Below are 14,581 nucleotides of genomic sequence, written 5' to 3' on the forward strand. Positions count from 1 at the left end.
AGCTGTAGCGCAAAAACACCAGAATAGCAGACTGCAGCTATGCGATGTGTGGTCTCTAAATGAAGATAAAATCATAAGGGAAAAAATGGCATTGTTTGCAAGCTTCTGCGATCAACGAGCAATGAGTTATTGCAGAAGTTAGCGTTTTTAATAAAAATGTACAGGCTGGAGAACGGCCCACATGATGTCACCACAGGGGGTGTGTAGGTAAATCTCCCCTTAGGTATAAGAGAACTCATGGACATTACTGGAGTACTCATTGCCAGGATGGGGGGGGGGTATAAGGATTATAAGCAACGGGTCCTGTTCAATAACGTTCAAATAAACTGGGGAGCCCCTCCTCCACCTATACTGAATCGTATCCACAATCATATAGTGTAAGTTTTTCTTCTTTTATCCTGTTTATTTTGTGTAACTGCTTATATATTTTTAATATCTCCTTTGTAACATCCTTGTATATATTTTTTCTTAAACAGTGCCTCCCTTTTGGATTAAATATAAAATGTAATAGTTCTGTTTCTTTTGTTCTGTAATTGTTCCCTTCTCCGAAGCCATATACGCTACCAAAACGCCGGTGTCCGTCCAAGCCTGTATTATATTTCAAACACGGCCGGTGGTGGCAGAGAATAATAATAATTGGGCTATCGTGAAGCTGACAGTGACAGTTCGGAGGGCGTAAACACGGACTCCATTCTTTGGAATCCCCCGAGGTGTGACGCCATACGCTCACTGGTCGCTTGCCGATATCCATGTAGTGAGTAGTCTGGATCGCGTGCTCGCGATTCCGGACGAAATACTGACAGAGTGACGGCACGGTGAGATATCGAGTCATCTCCCTGGTGTCGTCCCTGTGTTGGAATCCCTGTCACCGTCCAATCCACACAGGAAAGAAATCACCATAGATGTCAATAAGTTATGTGTAATAATGAGAGATGACACCGGGAGAAGTACTGATCACGTTACTAACATGTAATTAATACTTGGTACATAAGCCTTTGCTGGTGATGAAGCTTCACGACTCTTCCTGTATGGAGAAACTAGTCGCAGGCATTGCTCAGCTGTGATTTTGGCCCTTTCTTCCACACAAACACTCGTCACATCCTGAAGCTTCTGTGGCTCCTTCTATGATCTCTGAGCTTTCGTTCCTTCCATATATTTTCTCTTGGATTCAGGTCCGGAGATCGGCTCGGCCGTTCTAGCAGATTTATTTTCTGACACCAGTTGATACTTTCCTCGGCCGTGTGTTTGGAGTCATTGTCCTACTGAAATATCCACCCTCGTTTCATCTTCATCATCCTGGTAGATGGCAGCAGATTTTTATCCAGAATGTCTCAGTATATTTGTCGATTCATCCTTCTTTCAATTATATGATGTTAGCCAGTGCCGTATGGTGAAAACCAACCCCACACCATGATGTTCCACCTAAACACTTCACTGTCGGTATGGTGTTTTGGGGGTGATGTGCAGTTTTCTTTTGACCTCCAAACATGTGTATTAGGTCACTCAAAATGTTAAATATTAGTCTCATCTGACGAGACTATATTCTCCCAGTATTTCACAGGCTTGTCTAAATTTTGTGGAGAAAACTGTAAACGCGCTTGATCATGCTTTTTGTTAAGCAATGGAGTCTTGCGTGGTTAGCGTGCATACAGGCCATGGAGGTTGTGTGGTGAGCGTGCATACAGGCCATGGAGGTTGTGTGGTGAGCGCGCATACAGGCCATGGAGGTTGTGTAGTGAGCGTGCATACAGGCCATGGAGGTTGTGTAGTGAGCGTGCATACAGGCCATGGAGGTTGTGTGGTGAGCGTGCATACAGGCCATGGAGGTTGTGTGGTGAGCGTGCATACAGGCCATGGAGACTGTGTGGTGAGCGTGCATACAGGCCATGGAGGTTGTGTGGTGAGCGTGCATACAGGCCATGGAGGTTGTGTGGTGAGCGTGCATACAGGCCATGGAGGTTGTGTGGTGAGCGTGCATACAGGCTATGGAGGTTGTGTGGTGAGAGTGCATACAGGCCATGGAGGTTGTGTGGTGAGCGTGCATACAGGCCATGGAGGTTGTGTGGTGAGCGTGCATACAAGCGATAGAGGGTGTGTGGTGAGCGTGACTACAGGCCATGGAGGTTGTGTGGTGAGCGTGCATAGAGGCCATGGCGGTTGCGTGGTGAGCGTGCATACAGGTCATGGAGGTTGCGTGGTGAGCGTGCATACAGGCCATGGAGGTTGCGTGGTGAGCGTGCATACAGGTCATGGAGGTTGCGTGGTGAGCGTGCATACAGGCCATGGAGGTTGTGTGGTGAGCGTGCATACAGGTCATGGAGGTTGTGTGGTGAGCGTGCATACAGGCCATGCAGGTTATGTGGTGATCGTGCATACAGGCCATGGAGGTTGCGTGGTGAGCGTGCATACAGGCCATGGAGGTTGCGTGGTGAGCGTGCATACAGGCCATGGAGGTTGCGTGGTGAGCGTGCATACAGGCCATGGAGGTTGTGTGGTGAGCGTGCATACAGGCCATGGAGGTTGTGTGGTGAGCGTGCATACAGGTCATGGAGGTTGTGTGGTGAGCGTGCATACAGGCCATGGAGGTTGTGTGGTGAGCGTGCATACAGGCCATGGAGGTTGTGTGGTGAGCGTGCATACAGGCCATGGAGGTTGTGTGGTGAGCGTGCATACAGGCCATGGAGGTTGTGTGGTGAGCGTGCATACAGGCCATGGAGGTTGTGTGGTGAGCGTGCATACAGGTCATGGAGGTTGTGTGGTGAGCGTGCATACAGGCCATGGAGGTTGTGTGGTGAGCGTGCATACAGGCCATGGAGGTTGTGTGGTGAGCGTGCATACAGGTCATGGAGGTTGTGTGGTGAGCGTGCATACAGGCCATGGAGGTTGTGTGGGGAGCGTGTATACAGGCCATGGAGGTTGTGTGGTGAGCGTGCATACAGGCCATGGAGGTTGTGTGGTGAGCGTGCATACAGGCCATGGAGGTTGTGTGGTGAGCGTGCATACAGGCCATGGAGGCTGTGTGGTGAGCGTGCATACAGGCCATGGAGGTTGTGTGGTGAGCGTGCATACAGGACATGGAGGTTGTGTGGTGAGCGTGCATACAGGCATGTAGTGTAAGGATATCTTCATGCCCCTGTGCAGGGAGCGGCTTCTATTCTGGTTGGGTGTTACTATGGGGGTGGGTTATTATTAGCGATCTTACAGCGATCATCTGATGTCCAGTGATGATGATGAGGATTCGTTATGAGTCTCCATGACAACGCAGAGCCCGCGCCGTCGCTTCATTCAGGAGAGGAAGGATTGTCACCAGCACAATGCTGCCACCTCTCACCGCTGCCACCTGTCACCAGCACAATGCTGCCACCTCTCACCGCTGCCACCTGTCACCAGCACAATGCTGCCACCTCTCACCGCTGCCACCTGTCACCAGCACAATGCTGCCACCTCTCACCGCTGCCACCTGTCACCAGCACAATGCTGCCACCTCTCACCGCTGCCACCTCTCACCGCTGCCACCTGTCACCAGCACAATGCTGCCACCTCTCACCGCTGCCACCTGTCACCAGCACAATGCTGCCACCTCTCACCGCTGCCACCTGTCACCAGCACAATGCTGCCACCTCTCACCACTGCCACCTGTCACCAGCACAATGCTGCCACCTCTCACCGCTGCCACCTGTCACCTGCACAATGCTGCCACCTCTGACCGCAGCCACCTGTCACCAGCACAATGCTGCCACCTCACCGCTGCCACCTGTCACCAGCACAATGCTGCCACCTCTCACCGCTGCCACCTGTCACCAGCACAATGCTGCCACCTCTCATCGCTGCCTCCTGTCACCTGCACAATGCTGCCACCTCTGACCGCAGCCACCTGTCACCAGCACAATGCTGCCACCTCTCACCGCTGCCACCTGTCACCACCACAATGCTGCCACCTCTCACCGCTGCCACCTGTCACCAGCACAATGCTGCCACCTCTCACCGCTGCCACCTGTCACCAGCACAATGCTGCCACCTCTCATCGCTGCCTCCTGTCACCTGCACAATGCTGCCACCTCTCACCGCTGCCTCCTGTCACCAGCACAATGCTGCCACCTCTCATCGCTGCCTCCTGTCACCTGCACAATGCTGCCACCTCTGACCGCAGCCACCTGTCACCAGCACAATGCTGCCACCTCTCACCGCTGCCACCTGTCACCTGCACAATGCTGCCACCTCTGACCGCAGCCACCTGTCACCAGCACAATGCTGCCACCTCTCACCGCTGCCACCTGTCACCACCACAATGCTGCCACCTCTCACCGCTGCCACCTGTCACCAGCACAATGCTGCCACCTCTCACCGCTGCCACCTGTCACCAGCACAATGCTGCCACCTCTCATCGCTGCCTCCTGTCACCTGCACAATGCTGCCACCTCTCATCGCTGCCTCCTGTCACCTGCACAATGCTGCCACCTCTCATCGCTGCCTCCTGTCACCAGCACAATGCTGCCACCTCTGACCGCAGCCACCTGTCACCAGCACAATGCTGCCACCTCTCACCGCTGCCTCCTGTCACCTGCACAATGCTGCCACCTCTCACCGCTGCCTCCTGTCACCTGCACAATGCTGCCACCTCTCACCGCTGCCACCTGTCACCAGCACAATGCTGCCACCTCTCACCGCTGCCTCCTGTCACCTGCACAATGCTGCCACCTCTGACCGCAGCCACCTGTCACCAGCACAATGCTGCCACCTCTCACCGCTGCCACCTGTCACCAGCACAATGCTGCCACCTCTCACCGCTGCCTCCTGTCACCTGCACATCTGGAGGTCTCACTAATGGAGTCGTATTCCGACATCCAACTGTTCCTGATCTGTGAACATGAACGCCAAAGACCCCGAGGAGTCTCCAGTTATATTAGACAGCATGCAATGACCCTGCAAAAATAAGTGCCCCCTTACTGTGTAATCTCTGAATTCTGCTCCGGAGGTGAAGTTCTGCTCATCTGCTCTTACAGTGAGGGTTAATGGGCTCTGCAGCGATACAGAGGGACATGTGTGAGCAGTAGGGAGGGAGCAGCCCATCCTTTCTGTGCAGGACACTGATGTAATGAGGCCTCCAGTGATGGGCGGCCGCCTCATGCAGGGGCCCCGGTGCCCTGCGCCCCTCTCCTCCTCAGCTCGGCTCCAGCTCGGGTTTTGCACTCAGCTGGTGACTGGCAGATGACATCACTGGGGGTTGTGTCTGGCTGCTGATGATGTGGAGCTGCTGCTGCTGCTGCTCTGTGCAATTGCTCATTAAATGAACACACTCAATGCTGCTGCTGCTGCTGTGCAGGTGAAGAGGACCCAGCATCATGTTGCAGCAGGACAAAGCTGAGCTGCATTACTGGGGCCTCAGCGGCGACAAGAGGCGGCTTTAGTGGCCACATTTCCGATGCATTAGCCTCTGCTGAGGAGCTTGCCTTGTTTTATTGCTGGAGACAGGATGAGGCTGTTGCTGGGATAGACCCTGCTGTGTGCTGCACTGCACTCTGCTCCACCTGCACCGCTGCTCACCTTCCTCCAGGACCCAGGTGTCTCCTGCTCTCCAGAGGATGCTGCTGCTGGCTACATGGCCGAGGTCTGCATGGGGTCTGAACGCCTTCTCTTGTTCTGGAGGGTCAGGCCCTTGACTGTGAGGAGCAATGACTTCTAAGTACCAGTCTGACTGGATTCCCTACAGGTATCTGTCCTCCTCTTTACCCCTCAGCAGTGAGAGTGACGCCGTCAATCATCTGCATGATCGATCCATGCCATTGGCCTCAGTCCTGCACAGCCTGACCTGGCAGCACATGGATACATTGTATCTCTAGAGAACATGCAGGATGGTGGGGACAATGTTTCTTCTCAGCCGTAATGTTATTAATATTATTATTCTGTTCTGTAAATATCTTGTTACTTTGTGATGGCTTCATGTCTTTCCATCAGGCAGGAGCCCCACATAGGTGCCGGATGTTACTGGGCTCATGGATGGCTTCTGCTGTAGAGGGTGCTTTTAGATTTGGGGTTAGTGATACTGTTACGTGTTGTGTTCTTGTTAGATGTAGATCTCAGATTGATTTCAGTGTTAGGGTTCTGGCTATTATTAGGTGTGGGGTTAGTGCTGTGGTCGTGGCTAGTCCTGCGGATGGGGTTAGTGCTGTGGTTGGGGCTAGTCCTGCAGATGGGGTTAGTGCTGTGGCTGGGGCTAGTCCTGTGGATGGGGTTAGTGCTGTGGTCAGGGCTAGTCCTGTCGATGGGGTTAGTGCTGTGGTTGGGGTTAGTATAAGGTTTAGGGTTAGTGCTGTGGTTTGGGCTAGTCCTGTGATTGGGGTTAGTGCTGATGTTGGAATTAGTGCTGATGGTTGGGGCTAGTGCTGTGGTTGGGGCTAGTGCTGTTGTCGGGATTAATATACAGTTTGGGGTTAGTGGTGGTTGGGGCTAGTTCTGTGGTTGGGTGTAGAATAAGGTTTGGGGCTATTGCTGTGGTTGAGATTAGTATACGGTTTGGGATTAGTGCTCTGGTTGGGGCTAGTTCTGTGCTTGGGACCAGTGCTGTAGTTGGGGCTAGAATAAGGTTTGGGGCTTGTCCTGTGGTTGGAGCTAGTGCTGTGATTGAGGCTAGTCCTGTGGTTGGGGTTAGTTCTGTTTTTGGGATTAGTATACGGTTTGGGGTTACTGCTGTGGTTGGGACTAGAGCTGTGGTTGGGGCTAGAGCTGTGGTTGGGGCTAGTCCTGTTGTTGGGGTTAGTTCTGTTGTTGGGATTAGTATACGGTTTGGGGTTAGTGCTGTGGTTGAGATTAGTATACGGTTTGGGATTAGTGCTCTGGTTGGGGCTAGTTCTGTGGTTGGGGCTAGAGCTGTGGTTGGGGCTAGTCCTGTTGTTGGGGTTAGTTCTGTTGTTGGGATTAGTATACGGTTTGGGGTTAGTGCTGTGGTTGAGATTAGTATACGGTTTGGGATTAGTGCTCTGGTTGGGGCTAGTTCTGTGGTTGGGACTAGAGCTGTGGTTGGGACTAGAGCTGTGGTTGGGGCTAGTCCTGTTGTTGGGGTTAGTATAATGATTACTTATAGGTATTGAGTGTTATATTTGGACTTGGTGATTATTTGAGGTTAGTCTTATGGTTGAGGTGACTTGGTTGGGTTAGCATTTGATTTGGGCTTAATAGGATAGATTTGGGCTAATATAGATGGGTTGGGGTAATGTTGTCTTCATCTAGTTTAATCCATGTGTTGCACAGTAATATTCAGTGATTGTTCGGTCACTGGCTGCCGGGTGACCGATCATTGAGATGCTGACCTCTAGTTTAGTGCAGGGAGCCAGGGGGTTGTATGTGGCCCATGGTAACATTATGTGTGGCCTCCGGCTCCAAGTAACTTCTATTTCCTTAACTCCCATTAACTACAATTAAAAAAACAGAAACAAGTGAGCAAAGGCCCCTATTCTCCTGATAGGCAGGAGCGCGGGAAGTCAACCATGCACCTGGTGTATATTGCCATTATGCTTTCTCATGACCCTTGGGGGTTACAAATTGGAAATTGGGGCCTCGCACCTACAAAAGACCTGTGCAACGCAATATAAAGCATAAAGGGCCATTTTGCCTTCTGGTCTTTATCATCCCACACAAACTGTTTCCTCAGAATCGAGGGCATTAGCACTAAGCATTATTCTTCCTAAAATTGCAACTCCACCAACAAGAGATTGTAAAATGTCCAGCTTGGACCAAAAATCTTTAAAAGTGTGTAGGTGCCAATTCAAATGAGGTGCAGAGTCCAAAAGGAAAGGGTTTCATGGGTCCAGGTGCGAGAATCCCATGGATTTCTGTCCATGAGAGTTTCAGCATCGGATTTGGGGTTGTGGATGGACCCATGGCAGTCCCTGGTACACAGTCACTTAGTAGTGTAAAGGGTTAATTCCTTTGGTATCCCGGCAGGTCAGCGGCTATGGGTAAGAATGTCTCTTCTCGATTACATAAAATTATTGGTCCTGGTGATATTTTGGGGATGATTTGCTCCAGTTTTGCGCTGTTGTATGAATGGATTTTGCAGGACCTGGTCTCAGCGCTGAAGTTTGGGAGACGTGAACTGCGCAGATGATACACAGTCAAATACTTAGGATGATTCTTGTTGTGGTTTCCAAGGTGATTCGCACGTCTCTATATATATTCTGTAGGTGCCGGGGAATCTGATGCCTCGATAATCTCAGCTTTGGAAAACAGAACCATTAACCCATTCAGCTGCTGTATTCCAGGGTTAATCGAGCACAATTCACAGTTTAGGGTAAAACCTGTAAAGATTGAGGTGCAAAGGTTGGTGATCATTGATATATATGAGGACATAGAGCGTCTGGATGTAAAGCAGCACTGAGGGGGTTAACGTAGCGCCGCCGCAGACGAGAATGATCACAAAGAGGTGAAGAAGCAGAAAACTCTATAACGGGATTAAGATCAGATTATAAAGGAAACAGGAGCAGTACAAGAAACACAAATGTAACAAAAGGAGGAGAAGAAGAGATTGTAACAGAACAAGACAGGAAGGAGAAAGAGGACAGAATACTGAGCCAAATCTCCTGTATGACATATACACTGCACAGTACCACTCCTCCTGTCCTGTATATATACACTGCACAGCACCACTCCTCCTGTCCTGTATATATACACTGCACAGTACCACTCCTCCTGTCCTGTATATATACACTGCACAGCACCACTCCTCCTGTCCTGTATATATACACTGCACAGTACCACTCCTCCTGTATATATACACTGCACAGTACCACTCCTCCTGTCCTGTATATATACACTGCACAGTACCACTCCTCCTGTCCTGTATATATACACTGCACAGTACCGCTCCTCCTGTCCTGTATATATACACTGCACAGTACCACTCCTCCTGTATATATACACTGCACAGTACCACTCCTCCTGTATATATACACTGCACAGTACCACTCCTCCTGTCCTGTATATATACACTGCACAGTACCACTCCTCCTGTCCTGTATATATACACTGCACAGTACCACTCCTCCTGTATATATACACTGCACAGTACCACTCCTCCTGTCCTGTATATATACACTGCACAGTACCACTCCTCCTGTATATATACACTGCACAGTACCACTCCTCCTGTATATATACACTGCACAGTACCACTCCTCCTGTCCTGTATATATACACTGCACAGTACCACTCCTCCTGTCCTGTATATATACACTGCACAGTACCACTCCTCCTGTATATATACACTGCACAGTACCACTCCTCCTGTATATATACACACTGCACAGTACCACTCCTCCTGTCCTGTATATATACACTGCACAGTACCACTCCTCCTGTCCTGTATATATACACTGCACAGTACCACTCCTCCTGTATATATACACTGCACAGTACCACTCCTCCTGTATATATACACTGCACAGTACCACTCCTCCTGTATATATACACTGCACAGTACCACTCCTCCTGTATATATACACTGCACAGTACCACTCCTCCTGTCCTGTATATATACACTGCACAGTACCACTCCTCCTGTATATATACACACTGCACAGTACCACTCCTCCTGTATATATACACTGCACAGTACCACTCCTCCTGTATATATACACTGCACAGTACCACTCCTCCTGTCCTGTATATATACACTGCACAGTACCACTCCTCCTGTCCTGTATCTATACACTGCACAGTACCACTCCTCCTATCCTGTATATATACACTGCACAGTACCACTCCTCCTGTATATATACACTGCACAGTACCACTCCTCCTGTCCTATATATATACACTGCACAGTACCACTCCTCCTGTCCTATATATATACACTGCACAGTACCACTCCTCCTGTCCTATATATATACACTGCACAGTACCACTCCTCCTGTCCTGTATATATACACTGCACAGTACCACTCCTCCTGTCCTGTGTATATACACTGCACAGTACCACTCCTCCTGTCCTGTGTATATACACTGCACAGTACCACTCCTCCTGTCCTGTATATATACACTGCACAGTACCACTCCTCCTGTATATATACACACTGCACAGTACCACTCCTCCTGTATATATACACTGCACAGTACCACTCCTCCTGTATATATACACTGCACAGTACCACTCCTCCTGTCCTGTATATATACACTGCACAGTACCACTCCTCCTGTCCTGTATCTATACACTGCACAGTACCACTCCTCCTGTCCTGTATCTATACACTGCACAGTACCACTCCTCCTGTCCTGTATATATACACTGCACAGTACCACTCCTCCTGTCCTATATATATACACTGCACAGTACCACTTCTCCTGTCCTATATATATACACTGCACAGTACCACTCCTCCTGTCCTGTATCTATACACTGCACAGTACCACTCCTCCTGTCCTGTATCTATACACTGCACAGTACCACTCCTCCTGTCCTGTATATATACACTGCACAGTACCACTCCTCCTGTCCTGTATCTATACACTGCACAGTACCACTCCTCCTGTCCTGTATATATACACTGCACAGTACCACTCCTCCTGTCCTGTATCTATACACTGCACAGTACCACTCCTCCTGTATATATACACTGCACAGTACCACTCCTCCTGTCCTGTATATATACACTGCACAGTACCACTCCTCCTGTATATATACACTGCAGAGTACCACTCCTCCTGTATATATACACTGCACAGTACCACTCCTCCTGTCCTGTATATATACACTGCACAGCACCACTCCTCCTGTCCTGTATATATACACTGCACAGTACCACTCCTCCTGTCCTGTATATATACACTGCACAGTACCACTCCTCCTGTCCTGTATATATATATATACTGCACAGTACCACTCCTCCTGTATATATGCACTGCACAGTACCACTCCTCCTGTATATATACCCTGCACAGTACAGCTCCTCCTGTATATATACACTGCACAGTACAGCTCCTCCTGTATATATACACTGCACAGTACCACTTCTCCTGTCCTGTATATATACACTGCACAGTACCACTCCTCCTGTCCTGTATATATACACTGCACAGTACCACTCCTCCTGTCCTGTATATATACACTGCACAGTACCACTCCTCCTGTATATATACACTGCACAGTACCACTCCTCCTGTATATATACCCTGCACAGTACAGCTCCTCCTGTATATATACACTGCACAGTACAGCTCCTCTTGTATATATACACTGCACAGTACCACTTCTCCTGTCCTGTATATATACACTGCACAGTACCACTCCTCCTGTATATATACACTGCACAGTACCACTCCTCCTGTATATATACACTGCACAGTACCACTCCTCCTGTCCTGTATATATACACTGCACAGTACCACTTCTCCTGTCCTGTATATATACACTGCACAGTACCACTCCTCCTGTATATATACACTGCACAGTACCACTCCTCCTGTATATATACACTGCACAGTACCACTCCTCCTGTCCTGTATATATACCCTGCACAGTACAGCTCCTCCTGTATATATACACTGCACAGTACCACTCCTCCTGTATATATACACTGCACAGTACCACTTCTCCTGTCCTGTATATATACACTGCACAGTACCACTCCTCCTGTATATATACACTGCACAGTACCACTCCTCCTGTATATATACACTGCACAGTACCACTCCTGTATATATACACTGCACAGTACCACTCCTCCTGTCCTGTATATATACACTGCACAGTACCACTCCTCCTGTATATATACACTGCACAGTACCACTCCTCCTATATATACACTGCACAGTACCACTCCTCCTGTATATATACACTGCACAGTACCACTCCTCCTGTATATATACACTGCACAGTACCACTCCTCCTGTATATATACACTGCACAGTACCACTCCTCCTGTATATATACACTGCACAGTACCACTCCTCCTGTATATATACACTGCACAGTACCACTCCTCCTGTCCTGTATATATACACTGCACAGTACCACTCCTCCTGTATATATACACTGCACAGCACCACTCCTCCTGTATATATACACTGCACAGCACCACTCCTCCTGTATATATACACTGCACAGTACCACTCCTCCTGTATATATACACTGCACAGTACCACTCCTCCTGTCCTGTATATATACACTGCCCAGTACCACTCCTCCTGTCCTGTATATATACACTACACAGTGCCACTCCTCCTGTCCTGTATATATACACTGCACAGTACCACTCCTCCTGTATATATACACTGCAGAGTACCACTCCTCCTGTATATATACACTGCACAGTACCACTCCTCCTGTCCTGTATACACTGCACAGTACCACTCCTCCTGTATATATACACTGCACAGTACCACTCCTCCTGTCCTGTATATATGCACTGCACAGTACCACTCCTCCTGTCCTGTATATATACACTGCACAGTACCACTCCTCCTGTCCTGTATATATACACTGCACAGTACCACTCCTCCTGTCCTGTATATATACACTGCACAGTACCACTCCTCCTGTCCTGTATATATACACTGCACAGTACCACTACTCCTGTATATATACACTGCACAGTACCACTCCTCCTGTCCTGTATATATACACTGCACAGTACCACTCCTCCTGTCCTGTATATATACACTGCACAGTACCACTTATCCTGTATATATACACTGCACAGTACCACTCCTCCTGTCCTGTATATATACACTGCACAGTACCACTCCTCCTGTCCTGTATATATACACTGCACAGTACCACTCCTCCTGTCCTGTATATATACACTGCACAGTACCACTCCTCCTGTATATATACACTGCACAGTACCACTCCTCCTGTCCTGTATATATGCACTGCACAGTACCACTCCTCCTGTCCTGTATATATACACTGCACAGTACCACTCCTCCTGTCCTGTATATATACACTGCACAGTACCGCTCCTCCTGTCCTGTATATATACACTGCACAGTACCACTCCTCCTGTATATATACACTGCACAGTACCACTCCTCCTGTCCTGTATATATACACCGCACAGTACCACTCCTCCTGTATATATACACTGCACAGTACCACTCCTCCTGTATATATACACTGCACAGTACCACTCCTCCTGTATATATACACTGCACAGTACAGCTCCTCCTGTATATATATACACTGCACAGTACCACTCCTCCTGTATATATACACTGCACAGTACAGCTCCTCCTGTATATATACACTGCACAGTACCACTCCTCCTGTCCTGTATATATACACTGCACAGTACCACTCCTCCTGTCCTGTATATATACACTGCACAGTACCACTCCTCCTGTCCTGTATATATACACTGCACAGTACCACTCCTCCTGTATATATACACTGCACAGTACCACTCCTCCTGTATATATACACTGCACAGTACCACTTCTCCTGTATATATACACTGCACAGTACCACTCCTCCTGTCCTGTATATATGCACTGCACAGTACCACTCCTCCTGTATATATACACTGCACAGTACCACTCCTCCTGTATATATACACTGCACAGTACCACTATTCCTGTATATATACACTGCACAGTACCACTCCTCCTGTATATATACACTGCACAGTACCACTCCTCCTGTATATATACACTGCACAGTACCACTCCTCCTGTCCTGTATATATACACTGCACAGTACCACTCCTCCTGTATATATACACTGCACAGTACCACTCCTCCTGTATATATACACTGCACAGTACCACTCCTCCTGTCCTGTATATATACACTGCACAGTACCACTCCTCCTGTATATATACACTGCACAGTACCACTATTCCTGTATATATACACTGCACAGTACCACTCCTCCTGTATATATACACTGCACAGTACCACTCCTCCTGTATATATACACCGCACAGTACCACTCCTCCTGTATATATACACTGCACAGTACCACTCCTCCTGTCCTGTATATATACACTGCACAGTACCACTCCTCCTGTATATATACACTGCACAGTACCACTCCTCCTGTCCTGTATATATACACTGCACAGTACCACTCCTCCTGTATATATACACTGCACAGTACCACTCCTCCTGTCCTGTATATATACACTGCACAGTACCACTCCTCCTGTATATATACACTGCACAGTACAGCTCCTCCTGTATATATACACTGCACAGTACAGCTCCTCCTGTATATATACACTGCACAGTACCACTCCTCCTGTATATATACACTGCACAGTACAGCTCCTCCTGTATATATACACTGCACAGTACCACTCCTCCTGTATATACAGTACATGACAGAACAATAATACATTACAGGACACCGAACATAAGAACAAAACAAGACGACAAATCACAGAAAATAGAAACAAAATAAATCCCCCCAGGAATATATATATATATACAGGAAATAAATATTATAAAACCTATAAGACCCCCGGCCCAGCTTCATTCATACTACTATATACAATCCCACACAACACTCACACCGTCCTATATACACATAAAACACCATCCTATATACAAGATTATATACAATAAAACACTAAACCTAATATAACGTATA

General features: G+C 48.4%; 1 protein-coding gene across 5 annotated transcripts in view; it reads left to right on the forward strand.

Annotated features, from left to right (window-relative positions):
- LOC141174236 (tubby protein homolog) overlaps positions 1 to 14,581 on the forward strand; it is a 500,281-nt gene that overhangs the window by 294,909 nt on the left and 190,791 nt on the right. Inside the window, exon 1 of one of the 5 annotated variants that reach the window (XM_073659068.1) lies at positions 5,202 to 5,710. The exons of the other annotated variants lie outside the window; for them this stretch is intronic. Within the exon in view, the coding sequence (XP_073515169.1) occupies positions 5,673 to 5,710 (38 nt within the window). The 5' untranslated portion in view covers positions 5,202 to 5,672. Of the gene's footprint in view, positions 1 to 5,201; positions 5,711 to 14,581 lie in introns of those variants that run through there. 5 annotated transcript variants of the gene reach the window in all.

Source organism: Phyllobates terribilis, unplaced genomic scaffold (assembly GCF_046119375.1).
Source record: "Phyllobates terribilis strain yellow unplaced genomic scaffold, ASM4611937v1 Scaffold_13__5_contigs__length_258822181, whole genome shotgun sequence".
Taxonomy (NCBI): domain Eukaryota; kingdom Metazoa; phylum Chordata; class Amphibia; order Anura; family Dendrobatidae; genus Phyllobates; species Phyllobates terribilis.